The following is a 16,086-nucleotide window of genomic DNA, read 5'->3' as shown; positions in this document are numbered from 1 at the left end:
AAGAAGTCCATCTCTGCACACCAGAAGCAAGACATTCTTATACATGCATGGATATATCATTATATATATGGGCCGCATCTGCAGCTGTGCCTTTGTGTTTGTGTGTGTGTGTGTGTGTGTGAGAGAGAGAGAGAGAGAGAGAGACAGGATTTTGTTCCTAAAATCGGTCAGTTAGTGCAGCCTTCCATATGAATCCTTGTCATGGAGTTTAATGACTTATCCAAGCCTGGAACCTCAGTGAGTTTGACCGAATCACGTAGATGCAATTCTCTCATATTCCACATTTTTGAAAAATCTGGAATTTTTTCCAATTCTGGGCAGCCAATTGCTTTCAGAACATACAAATTGGTTGGTAAATCTGGGATTGCAAGAAGTTCTCTGCATGCATTTAAACACAAGACCTTGAGCTTTGAAAGACTAGCGAGGCTTGGCAAGCTACAAAAATTATTTTCTTCAAGAAGCAGATCTTCTAAGGAAATTAGGCTACATAGATCCTTAGGGATTGCATGCTCAGTTAACCAGCAGCCTGCAAGACATAATAACTCTATTAAAGAGTTTAAGGCATGTAACGAAAGGGATAAAAGATGGAATTTCAAAATTCTCACCACATAGAGATAAAATTCTCAACTTCTTCAATTTTACTATGGAAGATGGAATTTGTCTGATGGCTGTCTTATCTGCTTCCAAAATTGTCAATGATACCATGTCCCCTAAGCCATCAGCCAAGTTTTCAAAACTCCGACAACCATTCAGTAGAAGAGTTTCAATAGACTTTGATTTATAGAAATTCAGTGGGAGATCATCTAGATAGGTGCAGCCTTCAAGATTTACCAAAGAAAGTCTTCCAAGATCCCCGATGGATGAGTGAATCTTATACAACCACGTACAACCTTTCAATATCAACTTCTCAAGATTTGGGAATTTTGAAAAGTCTGGTGATTTTGTTATGTGATTATCACATTCGACATGAATGATGTCATCATCATTGACCAGATTTTGATATGGGTGTCGTTCATACTCACAAAGATGGTAATCAATCATATTTTCGTTCATAAATTTGTCCCATACCAGACTAACACCTGTTTTCTTCACCTTCAACCATTTGTCCACTATTATTATTTCAATCAAGACATTATCACCGTCTTGCAATTCGAGCTTGTCATTTGATAACTGTCCCTGCCAAAGATAATAACCCTCAGTTGGACAATCGGGTATGATCCTGGCTTCAATCTCAGTACCCTTGGTCATGTTTTTAATGCTAATGTGAAAACCAAGACTGTACTCTTCTGAAGAGGAAAAGAAACCGAAGGACAAAGTTAACCCTTTCAAAATACGACCAACACTTTGAGGCACAGTGAAATACACAATATCATCGTCATGGACACAGTGGAACCAATCAGGAATATCATTTCCACTAAGAAAAATGCCACCATATCCGCAAGAAGTCCATCCCTATACCATGTAGAGCCAAATTTCTATAAGAAATACATTCTTATGCATGCATGTGTACATGTGCGTTGTATGAGACAACATTAAAAAGTAATACACACCTGTACCTTAAATAGTATACAAAAGTCTTGAATGATATAGAAAAGTCTAGAATTTTAATGAATGTGCAAACCGACTTAACAAAGTCGGTGAATACAAAAAATCTGAGAGATCAAAGTGTGCTATAATATAAAATATTCAAAGAGCTAATCTCACCGACTAAGCTACTGTCGGTTAAGTCTCCTATATATAGGCTTGATGCCTATACAAAAATGTAAGCTGGAAAACTACAGCTGTCCAATTAATGCAATCATCAAACTCAAGTATTAAAGCCTCAATCAATAGAATAAAAACTACCTTGTTCGTCTTTGAAAAGTTTTCCATTCCAAATTAAGCTATTGTCTTAAACACTACCAACCATTCTCTAAACCTCTTTTCTCTTAAACTAACAGATAGAAAGAGAAAGATGTATCTGTGTGTGTGTGTGTGTGAGAGAGAGAGAGAGAGAGAGAGAGAGACCTGTAGGATTCTGTTCCTAAAATCGGCAGTCAGATTGGTGCAACCTTCCATATGAATCCTTGTCATGGAGTTTAATGACTTATCCAAGCCTGGAACCTCAGTGAGTTTGAACGAATCACTTAGATACAATTCTCTCATATTCGACATTTTTGAAAAATCTGAAATCGTTTCCAATTTTGGGCAGCCATTTGCTTTCAGAACATACAAATTGGTTGGTAAATCTGGGATTGCAAGAAGTTCTCTGCATGCATTTAAACACAGGACCTTGAGATTTGAAAGACCAGCGAGACTTGGTAGGCTACAAAAGTCATTTTCTCCAAGAAGCAGATGTTCTAAGGAAATTAGGCTACATAGATCCTTAGGGATTGCATCCTCAGTTGACGACCAGCAGCCTGCAAGACATAATAACTCTATTAAAGAGTTTAAGCCATGTAACGAAAGGGGTAAAAGATGGAATTTCAAAATTCTCACCACATAGAGATAAAATTCTCAACTTCTTCAATTTTACTATGGAAGATGGAATTTGTCTGATGCACGTGTCATCTGCTTTCAAAATTGTCAATGATGCCATGTCCCCTAAGCCCTCAGCCAACTTTACAAATCTTGAACAACCATTCAGTATAAGAGTTTCAATAGACTTGGATTTATAGAAATTCAGTGGGAGATCCACTAGATCGATGCAGCCTTCAAGATTTACCAAAGAAAGTCTTTCAAGATGCCCGATGAATGAGTGAACCTTATACAAGTACTCACAACCTTTCAATATCAGCTTCTCGAGATTTGGGAATTTTGATAAGTCTGGTGATTTTGTTATGTTAACATCAATGATGTCAACATCATTGACCAGAAATGGGCGTCGTTCATATGCACAAAGATGGTAATCAATCATATTTTCGTTCATAAATTTGTCCCATACCAGACTAACACCTGTTTTCTTCACCTTCAACCATTTGTCCACTATTATTATTTCAATCAAGACTTTATCACCTTCTTGCAATTTGAGCTCGTCATTTGATAACTGTCCCTGCCAAATGACGAGCTCAATTGACAATCTCGTCGTTTACAATCGGGTACACAATCCTCGTTTCACAATCGGGTACACAATCCTCGTCGTTTCACAATCGGTATGATCCGGCTTCAAGCTCGTACCCTTGGTCATGTTTTTAATGCTAATATGACAACGGGTACTGAAGGTGCCTGAAGAGTAAGCGAAGGACAAAGTTAACCCTTCCAAATTACGACCAACACTTTGAGGCACAGTGAAATACACAATATCATCGTCATGGACATAGTCGAACCAATCAGGAATATCATTTCCACTGAGAAAAATGCCACCATATCCGCAAGAAGTCCATCCCTATACCATGTAGAGCCAAATTTCTATAAGAAATACATTCTTATGCATGCATGTGTACATGTGCGTTGTATGAGACAATATTAAAAAGTAATGCACACTTGTCCCTTAAATAGTATACAAAAGTCTTGAATGATATAGAAAAGTCTAGAATTTTAATGAATGTGCAAACCGACTTAACAAAGTCGGTGAATACAAAAAATCTGAGAGATCAAAGTGTGCTATAATATAAAATATTCAAAGAGCTAATCTCACCGACTAAGCTACTGTCGGTTAAGTCTCCTATATATAGGCTTGATGCCTATACAAAAATGTAAGCTGGAAAACTACAGCTGTCCAATTAATGCAATCATCAAACTCAAGTATTAAAGCCTTGAACCTTTCCTACCTCAATCAATAGAATAAAAACTACCTTGTTCGTCTTTGAAAAGTTTTCCATTCCAAATTAAGCTATTGTCATAAACACTACCAACCATTCTCTAAACCTCTTTTCTCTTAAACTAACAGATAGAAAGAGAAAGATGTATGAGAGAGAGATAGAGAAGGACTGACCTGGAGGATGTTCTTCCTAAAATCGGCAGTGAGATTAGTGCACTTTTCCATATGAATCCTTGTCATGGAGTTTAATGACTTATCCAGGCCTGGAATTTCAGTGAGTTTGCCCGAATCACTTAGATACAATTCTCTTATATTTGACATTTCTGAAAAATCTGGCATTTTTTCCAATGCAATGCAGCCACCTGCTCGTAGGACTTTCAAATTTGTTGGTAAATCTGGGATTGCACGAAGATTTTCGCACCAATTTAAAAACAAATCTTGAAGCTGTGAAAGACGACTGAGGCTTGGTAGGCTGCAAAAGTCATTGCGTGCAAGATCTAACCTTTCTAAGGAAATTAGGCTACCGAGATCCTTGGGGAATGCATCATCGGTTAAACTCCAGTCTGCAAGACCTAATTCTCTTAAAGAGCTTAAACTTTGCAACGAATGAGGCAAAAGATTTGTTGATGGCGACCCATTCACACGACATAAAGATAAAGCTTTCAGTTTCTTCAATTTTAATATGGAAGATGGAATTTGTCTGATGGCTGTGTAATCTGCTTTCAGAGTTGTCAACGATACCATGTCCCCTAAGCCCTCAGCCAACTTTTCAAAACTTGAACAATCATTAAGTATAAGAGTTTCAACAGACTTGGATTTATAGAAATTCAGTGGGAGATCCTCTAGGCTTATGCAGCCTTCAAGATTTACCAAAGAAAGTCTTCCGAGATCCCCGATGGATGAGTGAACCTCAGACAAACTCTCACAGCCTTCCAATATCAATTCCTTGAGATTTGGGAGTTTTGAAAAGTCTGGTGATTTTGTTAGCTCACGGGAATGACTGAGATTAAGGATTTTCAAATTCTGATGCAACTGTTACACAAAAACAAAATTAGAACGGAAATTTAAATCCAAAAGGAATTAAACCAAAATATAAGGTTGAGATTATTATACCTTGCAATCCTTCCAAACTATTTTGAGGTTGCTATACTGCAGGTCTAAAGCAACTAGTTCTGGTTGCACAGGAAAGTCATCTGGTATGGACTCTAAATGAAAATAATGCCAGCACAACCATATTAACTTTTTGGGAAAATCTTTGTACTCTCCAGTGAGCTCTACTCCGCTGAGGTGGAGTAACCTCAGTTTTTTCATCTTGGTAAATGCTTGTGCACTGAATCTAGCCCTGTAAGAGCCATCTAGAGCAACTCCTTCAATTTTTTTAGTTCCCTGTTAACAAAAGATACCGAGTTAGAAAAATGATTTACAAACATGAAAATCCGTGTATGTATTAACCAAAAGGTATAATTAATAGTATTGGACCATGTTACGCCCTATAGTTTGTGTTTGCAATCAAAGCACATATTTTTTGTTGGTTATGCCTAATTGAGCTTTGATCAACGGGGTCTAGTGAAGTGAAAAATGATCTAAACTTGTAGACTAAAGTCTCAGGTTCAAATTCATATGACACCTTGGTAGTGTGGATGTGTGAGAACTCCCTCTTTTATTTTGATTTAGCGCTTGTACTAAACAAAAAAAATAAAGAAATGGAAAAGGACATTTTAATTTATTATGGACACGGGATACATATGCTTCTCTTGCATGATGCATTGGGAAAGTACTTACAGATTCATCGCTCAATACATTTGTTATCTCTTCACGTTTCCACAATCTACTAAATTTTTCTGGGCGGCCATGGGCATTTTCATAAACGATATCTCTTCCCAAGTCTCGAAGCAAATCATGCATCATCAGCTCGTTTTCCTCACCAACAGTTACAAGGCACCGTTCAATGAGGACACTGATTCCTATCGTTGGAAAAAAGCCACATCCATCTAATATTTGTGTTACATAGTCCCTGTCCATTCCTATAAAGAAACAAGATATATCAAGGAATATCTCTCTCTTTTCCCGATCAGGTAGCCCATCAAAGCTTATTCTGAGTACTTCTTGAATTTCTCCATCAGGAGGACTTATTTGCAATTTCTCCAAATGGCTTTTCCACTCCGCTATGGGTCTTTCAATCAGAAAAGACCCTACAACTCGAAGTGCTAGTGGCAAGCCTTGACAGTAACGAATTACACGTTTTGAGAGGTCAAGGTATTCTTGATCAGGATAATCTCTTTTGAAGGCATGCCTACTAAAGAGCTCTAGAGCTTCTTCCTCATCCATCTCTTGAGCCATATATGTGCTATCCACTTCACCTTGCTTTAGCAAATGTTTATTTCTTGTTGTAATGACAATTCTACTTCCAGGACCAAACCAATCACGAGCTCCAGCTATTGCTTTTAGTTGCTGTAGATCATCTGCATCGTCAATTATGACAAGTGCTCTTTTACAGCAAAGTCTTTCTTGTATCACAGTGATCCCTTCATCAACAGAACCAACCATTATGCCCTCGCTTTTCAAGATATCATTCAGAAGTTGTTTTTGCAAACCAACCAGACCATTACTGCGTTGGACTTCCCTCACGTTTGCAAGGAAACTCCCACCTTCAAAGCTACCTACAAATTTGTTATAAATGGCTTTGGCAAGCGTTGTTTTTCCAATGCCGCCCATCCCCAAAATACCAATCATGCGAACATCCTTAGAACCTGAATTTTTGATATCCAAGTGATTACTCAAAACCTCCATCCGAGAAGTAATTCCAACAAGGTGTTCGATGTATAATTGGTGTTTTCTGTTCACCAAGTTATTAACCACCCCAAGAATTTTCTCGATAAACTTTGCTTCATGCCTGGCAATTAAACACAGAAGCAGAACAAACTACAAGGTTAAATTGAATCCCTAACTTAATAATTTAGAATTAAGATATAATTAACAATTAAGATTGGGATTTAACATCAAATGATAAATGGATCTTACATTATCAAACCAAACCAAACCAAACAAACAAACACCAAAGTTCAAAGTAAAAAAGAAAACATAGTTGGAAAAACAAAAACAAAAACAAAAAGGACAGAAAACATATGGTTGTCAAGTAAGGAGATGATAATCCAAGGAACAAGATATTAGTAATTACCCATTGTCAGCATTTTTAAGATCTTCCCCACACAAATCTGCTGCTTGACTGAGAGCATTCCTCCATCGCTGTACCTTTTCTTTCTCATGTTTGCCCGCTTCATGTTTCTCAAAAGCTTCTGCAAAACTACCAGTCTGTTTCCGGACATCTGAAGCCTCAACATTATAGAACAATGGAATTACCTGTTGCCCCAATCGTTCTCTACACTCCATGATCTTCACCAGCTCGTCAAGACACCAACTGGAATCGGCATAACGCTGGGAGAAGACAATTATGGAGATCATGGATTTGTCGATTGCCTGCTCCAGTTGGGTTTTTATAAATTCCGCTCTTTCTAGCTCGTTGTCGTCAAGAAAGGAGCGGATTCCGGCATTAGATAATGCGGCGTGGAGGTGGCCTGTGAAGCCCTTGCGTGTGTCTTCACCTCTGAAGCTCAAGAACACTTGGTACTCCCAACGTTTTGATGAAGAGGATGGTGAGGATGAAGAGGAGGCTTTATGGGCTTTCCTGGCATCCATTAATTGATACTGGTTCAGATCAGACCAACTACAAATTATGCACAAGTTGGCCTTCCGATCCGACTTGAGCAGAAGAAGTTATTTCACAATTAATTATTTTTTTCTGGGGAGTGGTTTGGCCTTGACCAGCAGATGAATATGTGTGTAGACAGAGGTTAACCAAAACCAGGGGTCACTGTCTCCACTTTCTGTGGCTGTTGGCTACGCGATCTGCTGGACGGCTAAGATTGAAGGTCAGGAAAATTCAAAGAAGCTTAGGGGAAAGAGGTATGAAAAGAGCGGGAAGAGACGAGCACAATGTCCAATTAAAAAAGAAAAAGAAAAAAAGAAGAAGAAAAACAGAAGTCTTGTTTCGGTATGTTTTCACAAAATCTCTTTTCGTTGATTTTTTATATAAAAATTGATGATTTTAATTATTAAAAAAACAACTTATACAAATGATAAAATTAACCTCAATGAAGTATATGCAATTTAATCTTAAAGGCCAACTTTGTCATTTGGAGAATTTTTTTTGTATAAAATCATCAATATTTTGATGAAAAATCAATAAAAAGGAGTTTTGTGAAAACAATTTAAAACGTCAATGAGTGTTCTTGTAATTTCTAAAACCTCAAGGAGTTTTGTGAAAAAACTGAAAATCTCAGGAGGTGTTAGTGTAAATAACTCAAAATGAAGACATACCTTGTGTAAAAAGATTACAAATTTATTGTAACCACCTAATCTACTACTAGTTTTCTAAATGAAAAAATAATGCATTAGATTTCTATTGAAAAGTTGATATAGATACAAATAATGCAGTTGTATGAAATATTTTATTGAGAGAGAGAGAGAGAGAGAGAGAGAGAGTGTTTGTGTGTGCGCTCCCTTATTATGAATTAGCTTTATCCCGATTGTACAATTTCATGACTGGATTAATGTTATGAACAAATTCAAGTGGGTTTCACTTATATGTTGTACTCTAACAAAATATGTTATGAGTAGTTTTGAGAATTCCAATCCACACCATCCAATACATGGAGCTTCCCTGGATGTTTATTCCAAATGTGACGTATATATTGAGAGGAAACACAAAAGCAACATGCATGTTTGACATACATATACATATTTCTCACCAAAATGAGAATTAGCTAGGTTTTAATAAATGTGGAGCAACAATACGTATTCAATAGTTAATGATTGAGAGGCTCGTACGAACTTTCAATTATTCCCTTCCTTATTGATTAAAAAAAATGTCCGATAGTTATGTTCGTTCTTCAAAAATAATTTAGTTATGTGTTATATGAGAAAAGATGTATACAATTAAGTAATTTTTATATTGTGTATCATCACGTGATATAACCAATTCACTTATATTATAACATGTATATACAGTAACACTTCAAATAATAACATCCATTAACAGTTTCGTACTATTTACCTTTTTAAAATGGGCCAGAATCAAATCATGGGATTAAGCCATTGGGCCCAAAAATGCAAATATCCCGGAGGCTACAATGAGGGATAATATTGAGGTTTATAATGAGGGGTCTTTAAAAGCCGTCCAATCAAGTACAGAGTTATTATTGTACTGTTGGACATAACACACTCATCATAATCCCTCAACATTGAAGCTCCGTGCAAATATTGCTTGACTTGCTCATTCTCTACCAACTCCTTTAACAGGGAAATTCTATATCACCTTTCAGTGACCTATTGAAGCAGGTTATGGCCCTCCTGGCTGTAAACGCTCATCTTTGATAACCTCCTCTGACATAAAAGCATATCCTTCGGCTAGGCCTTTCTTCCCAGGGTTAAGGAATGAACTTCACCACCCACGGTCCTACTCATTATACACCTCTATTTCCTTTCTGATTTTTTTTTCCCAAATGCTTTTCCTTAACACGGGACCTACAATTTTATTGCTTGGTAAAATAAAAAAAACCAATTTACAGCAAGTCAATAATGTACAAGAAAATATGCTTGACCATGTTTCGTTTTGATGCCGTTCAACGCCTCCACAAACAAGGTAACAATCTTGTAGCACAACTTTGATTCTTCACAAATTCACAGGCCATATATTCTGCAAGTAACATTGATATGCCTGCAACATTCACTGCCCCGCATAAATCCCGTTCAAACATTCAGGATCAGTTTCGTTTGCCCAACATTGTCATCTAATTAAAGCATTATGTTATTCAGTAACCGTCTCAATATCACAGAAGCTGGCATAAGAAGAAAATCAACAGCAGTAGATGTGGACCAACCAGTTCAGTCAATACTAATGTGGGCATCGGTTCCTTAGATGAGTTTTTTTTTTTTTTTTTTCCTGGCAAGCAAGTCGCTACAATGCAGAGATACAAAACAGGACCGCGAGATGCTTTCCTTTGATTCGTAAATCAATGGCCATTCTCACATATTCGTGAGCATATTGGAAGCATATCCCCTCCTCCCCAAAATACTTTTGTGGAATCTAATGTTCCAATATGGCTTGACATGTATGGATACCGCTGTCAGCATGTAAGAAGGGTAGTAAACTTGCCAGATTAGTTTCTATATTACCTTATCATAGCACTGAAGGTTATCGAAAGTGTTCACGAACGTAAGCTGTTGCATGAGGAGAAGCAGGGCCAGAGGAAGTTTGGGGCGACCTTTTAACAAAAGGATGGTTCAATAGCTGAGCTGCAGTAGGTCGATTATAAGGGTTAACTTGTAAACATTTGAAAATGAAATCTCGTGCATCCGTTGATAGCGAATCAGGAACTGGAGGAGGTTCACCCCTGCCAATCTGAAATAATGCTTGCATCTGCCAATCAACAGACAAGAATATGATTTTTCTCAGATTTCAAAAACAACTCCACAAGGGATAATCTAGGGATCTATCATGTCTTTCATATGACTGACTCTGTTTTTTCTTCTAGAATATACCATTTTAACAAATCAGTACGACATTTTTGGTTGTTATTTTATAATTTCAACATATGTCTTGGACTTCTCTAATGTTTCAAATTGATTAAGAATATTAACCCTAATTTTCCCATTGCAACTTTTCCTCTCTTCTCTCTTCCCTTCACTTCCTCTTTCCCACAACTAGCATTAGAACATTATGTCATCAATTTTATAAGGTTTTCTAAAGACTAACTGATTGCTGAGAAGAAACCTCTGGATTCAGGTTTTAGAAGGGGTGAAAAAGGGGTCACGATTAAGGAATTTTCTAGGCATGGGGGAAATTGGGCCTTCTTTGTGATCTGATTATAGTAGTTGGTGAAAGTAGCAGCTTTCAGAGGTAGGATTTCATTGATGGTAATCTAGTTGCATGGAAGAGTGAAAAATGTTGTTAGGTCCAGTGCTGAGGTTGAGTGCAAGTGAAGATGATCTGCACAAAATCACATGGTGGGCGATGGGTGGTATGCAGGGTTGGATTCCATGTCTGAAAATAAGGTGGGGGATGTGGGAACTTTGTCAAAATGTTCATCTTTCTTCTAACTTTTCTTTCTTTCTATTTAATACGAGTATGTGTTTCTTATCCTAAGAAAAGGTAGAAGCTTAGCATTTTATATACAGAAGTGTTGAACATACGCCTTCCAGGTGAGAGTATGGAGGCTGACGGGTTAACATCTCTAACACAGCACATCCAAGGCTCCATATGTCAGCTGCAAGCCCATAGCCACGATTCTTTTGATTAACAACCTACAATTTACAGCTTACTGGTTAACGGGTTAACCCAAAACCAATTATACAGACAAGCATGCTTGGACTAACCTATGCCCAATTATAGGATTGCAACTGAGAATTAACTTTATCAGAGAACAAAAAGAAAAAAGAAAAAAAAAAGATGTGAATTAAGTTTCTTTTACCAGGCAAATGATGTGGATTAAGGTAAAAGAGTAATGCAACAATTACAGATAAATACTAATTTTAATTCAAAAGAGCCTAATCATAAAATAATGTAAAAGACAAATTTGTCCTACCAAAAGATAGTTTAACCGAAATTTTCTTTTTTACTTGTCCAGATACACTTGTTTTTTTTTTTTCAACGAAATCTAACACATCCGACGAAACAAAAGCACCAAGTAGTAGAGAGATTGTACTCGTTTTACTATTTCTTCCTGTTATTGGTGGATTACTTGTCCACCTTGTATGGTTTTTTATGAAATAAAACTTCTCTTTTATATTTTTTTTTAAAAAAATGTAGTAAAGAGATTGTAGAATCATCAAAAACGTAAAAAATTGGTCCAAGAAACTAAGGATAAAAAAGTTGAAAAAGATTACATACATACATATTATAAATATAAGAAGTAGCAAATGAGGAGAAAACAGTCTGCACAAAGGGCAAAACATATTTGTTTCTCTACTTAATGTATTTGGCAGGACACGTAGCGATGGTCAGACTTATCAACATTTTATTCAGCTGAAGTGAGAAATGTATCTGTTTCTATAAGATATTTACTGTAAAGAGAGGAGGCAAACCTCCGGAGCCATCCAATAAGCAGTCCCTTTGCAGGATTTCACGTCATTCAATTTGGTTGCCTAGGAAAACAAAAGGCCAGAGTATAATGGTTTAGCATTAGAAATTCTATGAATTTTTTTATTAAAATAAAATATAAATTCTATGTGTGTGTGTGTGTGTGTGAGAGAGAGAGAGAGAGAGAGAGAGAGAGAGCATTAGAGATTTGACCTTGGCTAACCCAAAGTCTGCAAGTTTCACAGATCCACTTGCATCCACCAATATATTAGCACATTTGATATCCCTGTGAATCACATTACGATCATGAAGATATGTCAACCCACTCAAAATCTGCCTTGTGAACACAGAAACTTGAGAATCCCTCAACAGATACTTTTCATAGAGATTTGCAAGTGAGCCTTTTGTTACAAGCTCAAGGAAGATATAGAGCTTAGTTTCATCCTGAAATAATATTAATTTGACCAATTAGTGTACAAAACAATAGAGTCCAATAAATGAATGTTAAATTAACCTTGAAATACAGCGAGCTAGTCTAAAAGCTGTTTTGTCACATGATTGCAGCTTGGGTAGTCGCATTGGTCTAGCATTTCTTTAATTGTTTGTTTTATGGTTCTACAAATATATGTACACACATGCACATATAAATGCCTATGTACTAACTACAGTATATAAAAAAAAATGTTAAATGAAAACTCGTCCTCATTCCCAAAAGGACATAAAAGAGTCAAGAAAAAGCATAATGAGTAAAAAGTTATGCTTCCAACTACATAAAGATCTAAATAGAAATGAAAACCAAGAAAGGAAGTAGCATACCTTGTCTGTGCCAAGATATTGAACTATGTTGTCATGTTCAAACTGACTCAAAAGATGAATCTCCTGTACCAAGAATCAGGGTATTAGAAGAAAGAATTTTAAGGCATCTAGGAAAATGCCCACAATAGCATCTACAAAAGAGAAAACAAATGTACGCAGCTGTGTAAAGCTTTAATCATTTAGCATTAACATGTGCCTTTGGTTTGGACCCATTTATGAAGGATGGAACGGGTTAAAAACTTAAAATTCAGAAACAGACATGGGATGGGGAAAGCAGAGGCCAACAACTGCTGTTGAAATGGTCTGTCCACACCTGAACGGTTCTGTACAAACATGTGTGTGTGTGTGTGTGTGTATAAAACATTTCATTGGGTATTTGGGTTAATATTCAATAGATTTTAAGATCAAGACATATGGTCCAAGACTCAAGAGGAAAGAGCAGGGAAGGGTATGGCGTAGCAGGGGGTAAATACATGGGGTGAGATTGCACGAGAGAGTGGGGGCTTGCTCTGAAGCAGGGAGAGGGGAGTTGCAGAAATGTAACCCAACTGTGAAACGCCCCATGCCCATCCCAAGATGAGGTCCCAGCAGATATCGAGTCCAAGCTTGCCAAGATAGAATAAATAAAATAAAGTAAAGAATAAAAGATAGTATTTAGTAATTAAACTAGGACAAATCAGAATAAGACTCTTTCTTTACACCTGCTCAAGTTGGATAAGGCTCTGCTTGCCATGGCTTCCTTGATCCAGTAAAGAAACCTCCTTTACAGCAAAAAAGAATCCATCACTGCAAGATAATATATAAATGAAGCATGAGAGAAACAGAGAGAGCGAGAACTTAAAAAGTTATCTAAGACCAACATGTTAATTTTATGGAACAATATTTTCAGGGATATGCATGAATGATTAAGAAACAACAAATGCATGAACGGATGAGCAGTAATGTGAGAAACTATAGAATTAGAAATGAAATCATATAGCCATGAATGGTTGTCCCATTTTTCACGAAAGTGGTAGTCATTATCTCCCTAGCACCAAAAAGAGAAAAAAAAAGAAAAAGAAAGGTTATAGTGATAATGCCCCACGTTTCTATTCATTAAACTCTTCAACAGATTCCTAGTCCCCTACCAAAGTATAGTTATTTCTTTTCTTTCCCGTTTTTCTTTTCAACATTCAAAGTCTTGTTCAGAATGAGGTATATTCAGACAAATTTAACATAATGCTAATCACTAATAACACAGGCATAAGAATTAGAATTTAAACAAAAAAAAACTGAGCAACACTTGCACAAGTTTTACTTGGAGTAAAAATATTTTGTGTAAAGGGATGCAGGAAACTATCGCTTACTCAGTAAAGCCTTCGTACACAGTTCCATACGAACCACTTCCCAAACGGTGACCCTTTTGCCACGATGACGAAACACTGCGTCTGAATTTCCCATTTGGCGAAAAAATACTATGGATTGGCTCCAGCTTTGCTCTAGAAGTAGCATCAAAACCAACACTTTCATTTTCATTTTCATTATTGGATGGAGATAAGCCAGATGACAAAGAATCATCAGACAAATCATTGCCCTTTCCAAAACTCGCTTCATCTATCACTTCCCTCTCACCATTTGCTTCATTTACAAGGTCCTCTTCTTCATCCGAATACCTCACATCACCAACACGAATGGGCGAATCTGCTACACCAATATGGTCTTGAGGAGAAAAAAATTTCAATACAACCGGAGGCGGGCGCAGACCTTTAATTCCTCCACTACCACCACCCTTTCTGGCATTTCCCCCAAACTTCGCCGAATTCGAAGCTCTAATTTCATTGTCTAGCCTAACCCTAACTTCGGATTTCTCCAAAACGGCGCCGCTTTCCGCTCTGTCTGGCAATTCAAGATGGCTTTCATGGCGGAGGCGAGAGCGAGGTGGGAAGTGGGAGGAAGAAGAGCGAGCTCGCTGGGCCTCCCAGGCTGCGATTGGGATGGAGAAGTCTTCGGGGCCGGAAAGCCCAAGGCTGCGGCAGATGAGGTCGAATTCGCCCTCAATGCCTCTGACGCGGAAGCTGGGTTGGTGGTCAGAGAGAGGTGAGTGGTCCAGAGAGCGAGTTCTGATAGAGGGGGAGCCATGGCCGAAGGAAGAAGAAGAAGGAGAAGGAGAAGAAGAGGAGGAGGTTGAGGCGTCGTAGTCTATGTTCCTCATGGCGTTTCGGCGATCGAGCTTCGGTTTCGGGCGTTTCGATTGCTTGGCGTCCATGGTGCTGCTCTGTTTGGCTACTTAGTTTCGAGCTTGAAGTTTCAAATGAGAGGAGCTTGGTGGTGAGTCAGGCGGGTGGCTTTTGACAGTTGCTTTGTCTTCTAGCTTGTGTCATGTGGTGGACATTGATATACAGACTCATAGCATCGGCGCTGTACGCGGTTCTACTTCTATCCAGTATACAGACAAAGAAAGAGAGTTGGAACAAGTTGAAACGGACAACGAGCTGAAACGTTGACACTTGGCCACACCTTGGAGGCCTATCCTATGAAAGACTCTGAATTGATGACTATTGAATTGTTATAAGGGCTGTGAATTGATGACCGCATGACGGTATTGATGAATATAGCAAAACAATTCAAATTCGTGTTCTGTCACGTTGAGCACAAAGTTTCACTAATGTTCTATAGCAGAAACTGGTGAGATGCAGTAAAAACAATTCAAAATCTGGTAATGTACCACTTTTAGCATAGCAACCACAAAAACTTGCAAAGGTGAGGGGGAGACAGAGCCGGTCCATTGATTTTGGAAGTCCTGTGCAAATATGAATGTCGAGGCCCTATATATATAAGTAGGAAAAAAAATTTCATATAGAAACAAAAATTTCTGACACGGGAAGAACACATTCGGAAAGAGTTTTCCAGAAAAATTTCTTTAGTCACCCTTCCAAATCACATAGCTGATAAATTGATTTTCCAATTTCAATGCTTGGTGAATTCTCATGTGAATAAAGGAGGGAGAAAAGAACTGTGATTTTGGGGAAATGGCTAAAGCTTGGGTTTTTACAATCCAAAATTTGATGGAAGAGGGTGGTACACTAGTACTGAAGAGAAATGGCTTTATTTTGATGGAGGAGAGTGAGAAAGACTTACTGAAAGAGAAAAGAATATTAGAATGGTTTTGCAGCTTAAGAGTTGGGAAGAGGAAAACACAGGTTTCAAACCATAATAAATAAATAAAAAGAAGAGTTGCAGCGTAAGAGTTGGGAAGAGGAAAATGAATTAAATTAGGGCCTCTACTCTCTAAGTCGTAGAATTTGTTGATAATTAATATTCAATTCAATTTTGGTTTTGGTTTTAGTGCCTTGCATGTGGTATTGTGGGGTAATATTTAATATTTCATTTTTATTTTCAAGTTTTAGTTAATTTA

The 16,086-nt window shown here is 37.6% G+C and overlaps 1 protein-coding gene and 1 pseudogene across 5 annotated transcripts; both read right to left on the bottom strand.

Annotated features, from left to right (window-relative positions):
* Nucleotides 1-167: 167 nt before the first annotated feature.
* On the bottom strand, nt 168-7,721 carry LOC107880239 (disease resistance-like protein DSC1; annotated as a pseudogene). The gene is made up of 8 exons (XR_016124370.1): nt 6,918-7,721; nt 5,522-6,632; nt 4,853-5,125; nt 3,914-4,771; nt 3,098-3,364; nt 2,008-3,046; nt 606-1,452; nt 168-526 (listed from the first exon to the last, which is right to left on the bottom strand). The product of XR_016124370.1 is annotated as a disease resistance-like protein DSC1 (transcript).
* Nucleotides 7,722-9,304: 1,583 nt separating this feature from the next.
* On the bottom strand, nt 9,305-15,179 carry LOC103319106 (mitogen-activated protein kinase kinase kinase 1-like). 4 transcript variants are annotated; one of them, XM_016792436.2, is made up of 8 exons: nt 14,039-15,175; nt 13,394-13,478; nt 12,693-12,755; nt 12,090-12,320; nt 11,882-11,941; nt 10,991-11,101; nt 9,974-10,217; nt 9,305-9,588 (listed from the first exon to the last, which is right to left on the bottom strand). In XM_016792436.2, exons 1-7 carry the CDS (start codon nt 14,935-14,937, stop codon nt 9,993-9,995), a joined length of 1,674 nt encoding a protein of 557 aa, XP_016647922.2. In that variant the 5' UTR covers nt 14,938-15,175; the 3' UTR covers nt 9,305-9,588; nt 9,974-9,992. The 4 variants fall into 4 exon arrangements, with proteins under 4 accessions (XP_016647922.2, XP_088902671.1, XP_088902672.1 ...); XM_089046545.1 differs by having other exon boundaries at nt 9,305-10,217; XM_089046547.1 differs by lacking the exon at nt 9,305-9,588 and having other exon boundaries at nt 10,078-10,217; nt 11,862-11,941; nt 14,039-15,179.
* Nucleotides 15,180-16,086: the final 907 nt, after the last annotated feature.

The sequence above is a fragment of the Prunus mume genome, linkage group LG2 (assembly GCF_029339155.1).
Source record: "Prunus mume cultivar Tortuosa linkage group LG2, ASM2933915v1, whole genome shotgun sequence".
Classification (NCBI taxonomy): domain Eukaryota; kingdom Viridiplantae; phylum Streptophyta; class Magnoliopsida; order Rosales; family Rosaceae; genus Prunus; species Prunus mume.
This window is presented reverse-complemented; position numbering and strand designations above follow the sequence as displayed.

What these genes read in the sequence shown, in the direction of transcription:
- LOC103319106 (XM_089046545.1), bottom strand. Translation starts at nt 14,937, where the DNA reads ATGGACGCCAAGCAATCGAAACGCCCGAAACCGAAGCTCGATCGCCGA. An exon ending in CAGACTTTGGGTTAGCCAAG is followed by an intron (nt 11,942 to 12,089) that starts GTCAAATCTCTA and finishes TTGTTTTCCTAG; the next exon opens with GCAACCAAATTGAATGACGT. An exon ending in CTTATTGGATGGCTCCGGAG is followed by an intron (nt 11,102 to 11,881) that starts GTTTGCCTCCTC and finishes TGTAAATTGTAG; the next exon opens with GTTGTTAATCAAAAGAATCG.